Genomic DNA, 2,503 nt, shown 5'->3' on the forward strand with positions numbered 1-2,503 from the left:
GTGTGGGTGTGTGTGTGTGTGTGTGTGTGTGTGTGTGTGTGTGTGTGTGTTCACTACTGTGTGCGTCCACTTGGATGGATTAAATGCAGAGCACAAATTCTGAGTATGGGTCACCATACTTGGCCACACATCACTTTCACTTTCACTTTCTACTTCAGTCATCATATGACATTGATTAAACTGATAAATGGCACCTTCTGTTGTTTCTAGCATGCTTTCAGCATCACAGCACATTCAGCTCAAAAGGAAGCAGCATGACTCATAACGAAACTGGCTGGTATTATTAATTTTTCATGTTAATAACGTCATTCAAAGTGTCATTGACTCAAAACAGTCTGGTCACTGTGGTTTTGGCAAGTAAGACATATTTCTGGATCAAGATCTTTTTGTTGATCCTGGATCAACATTTTTGTCCAAAAAACAGACCTAACCCTATCCCTACCCCTAAACCTACCCATAATTTATCCCTAAAATCTGAGGGAAATGATGATTGAATAACAAGGGTGTAGAATCACCCAACTCTGGTTGTAAGGCTAAAATTAAAATTTTCCATAAACTTTATCCCTCAATTCTGATTGGTTGATTTGAATATTGTTCCAGGATCATGTTGCACTTGCTGAAATCACATTCAAAACCAAACAGCCCACAGTCCAAAACCCTACACATATCGGGCTGTAAAGATTTTTCTTTTTTTCTTTCAATCCTTTGAAGGAAAATGCATTGAATGACTAAGTTATTTACTCACCAGTGACAGAAACACTGAATCTCTTCACTCTGGTGACGCTGAAGCTGCTGTTTCTGATGTTTATCAGTACTTTATAATCTCCAGAGTCTGTGGTTCTGGTGTTCATGATGATCAGAGATCCAGTCTGATGATCCAGCTTCAGTCTGTCTCTGAATCTCTCTTTACACTGAACATCTGTACAGATCTCACTCTGATCTCCAGTGATTTCAGTCTCATTAAAATACCACGTCATCACATCATTTGTGTGTTTTATTACACCAGAGTCTAAAGTGACAGATTCTCTCTCCTTCATTTCATGTAGTTCAGCAGCAGGAACCTCTGAAACACAAACCAACAGCAGCTGGAGGATTTTATATTTTAAACTGCATTTAAACACTCATTAAATGACTCACCAGTGACAGAAACACTGAAGATCTTTTCACTGTCGTTGTTAAAGGTCTTCAGTTTATAATCTCCAGAGTCTGTGTTTGTGATGTTCATGATGGTCAGAGATCCAGTCTGATGATCCAGCTTCAGTCTGTCTCTGAATCTCTCAGTACCTGCATTACACTGAACATCTGTACAGATATCACTGAGATCTCTATTGATTTGTGCGATGCGAGTGCCACTGAAATACCATTTAATATCTTCTTGTTGGTTTGTTTCAACTCCAGTGTGTAGTGTGACTGAATCTCCCTCCATCAAAGACACTGATACTTTATCAAACGCAACTGAAGAAGAAATAGAAGCAAAATATACATTAGTGCTGTAAAAATGTTTTTCTACAGACCATAAACAGAGAGAAATATGTCTGGATTCATAATGTGATTCACACATTCACTGATTATACAAACACACACACACTTCTCATGGAGGACCTTATACAACAAAATCCACTTCCTGATTCATAATTTTAACTCTTTCCCTCTACATATTGGCCTGTTTGAACATTAAATTAATAAAAAGTTTGTATAGACTCATAATAAATATTACAAAGGTGACTAGTACCCACAAAATTACATTAAATAATTATTTTACACCGCATAAAGTGCCTTGTTTTCTACATTTTATAAACATATTTTAGTCCTTAACCTCCCACCATAACGTGTATAGGCAACATTACGAATTTGGCAGAAGCTTTCACCCAAAGCAACTCACATTACATCCAAGCTACATTGGATCAGTTTACGCACTGATAAGAAATGTAAACTTTTACTCAAGTTAGCATACTTGTTTATACCGTTACGAGACATGAAAAAAATATACAATTTTCATGTAAATTAAACTGTTCAACTGCCATAGAATCGTTTTTTGTTGTTAAAATGTTTTTCACTGACCATAGATTTCTGTGAACAGTGTTAGGCTGTTTTAAACCGAACCATTTACGCAAACAATAAGGCTTCAAAACGCCCAAGTCGCGTATAGGCCTAGCTACATACAAGAGGAAAAAGGGAGATTGTAACGAATAAGATCTCACCATGGTAGGGTAAAAACAAAGTCACTGCGAGTGCATTAAAAATAAGCTTCATAATCACTTTTCCGCTCAGAAAACAAATACGAATTCTTATAAATAAGTGTTCGTCTGCGTTAGCTGCTCCCATAAAGCGAAAGCGGAATCTCCAAATGGAAGTTGCGTATCCAGTGACGTAGTGACGTTTTGAAGAAAAATTGCTTTTCGTCCTGTTCCGATAGTAAAATATCGTATAAATATATATATAGTATAACCAATAGTAGGTTATTACAGCGCTTAATCCTAACCCGTCAGGAGTTAATTAATTG

At 36.9% G+C, this 2,503-nt stretch overlaps 1 protein-coding gene across 1 annotated transcript in view; it reads right to left on the reverse strand.

The window, feature by feature from the left end:
* Positions 1–2,484, reverse strand: part of LOC109075665 (carcinoembryonic antigen-related cell adhesion molecule 20-like) — a 36,635-nt gene extending 34,151 nt beyond the window's left edge. Inside the window, exons 1-3 of the mRNA XM_042749253.1 lie at positions 2,202–2,484; positions 1,138–1,455; positions 746–1,063 (exon numbers count right to left, since the gene is read on the reverse strand). Coding sequence (XP_042605187.1) covers positions 746–1,063; positions 1,138–1,455; positions 2,202–2,325 — 760 coding nt within the window. The 5' untranslated portion in view covers positions 2,326–2,484. The remainder of the gene's footprint in view (positions 1–745; positions 1,064–1,137; positions 1,456–2,201) is intronic.
* Between the last annotated feature and the right edge of the window lie 19 nt (positions 2,485–2,503).

This window comes from Cyprinus carpio, chromosome B22 (assembly GCF_018340385.1).
Source record: "Cyprinus carpio isolate SPL01 chromosome B22, ASM1834038v1, whole genome shotgun sequence".
Classification (NCBI taxonomy): domain Eukaryota; kingdom Metazoa; phylum Chordata; class Actinopteri; order Cypriniformes; family Cyprinidae; genus Cyprinus; species Cyprinus carpio.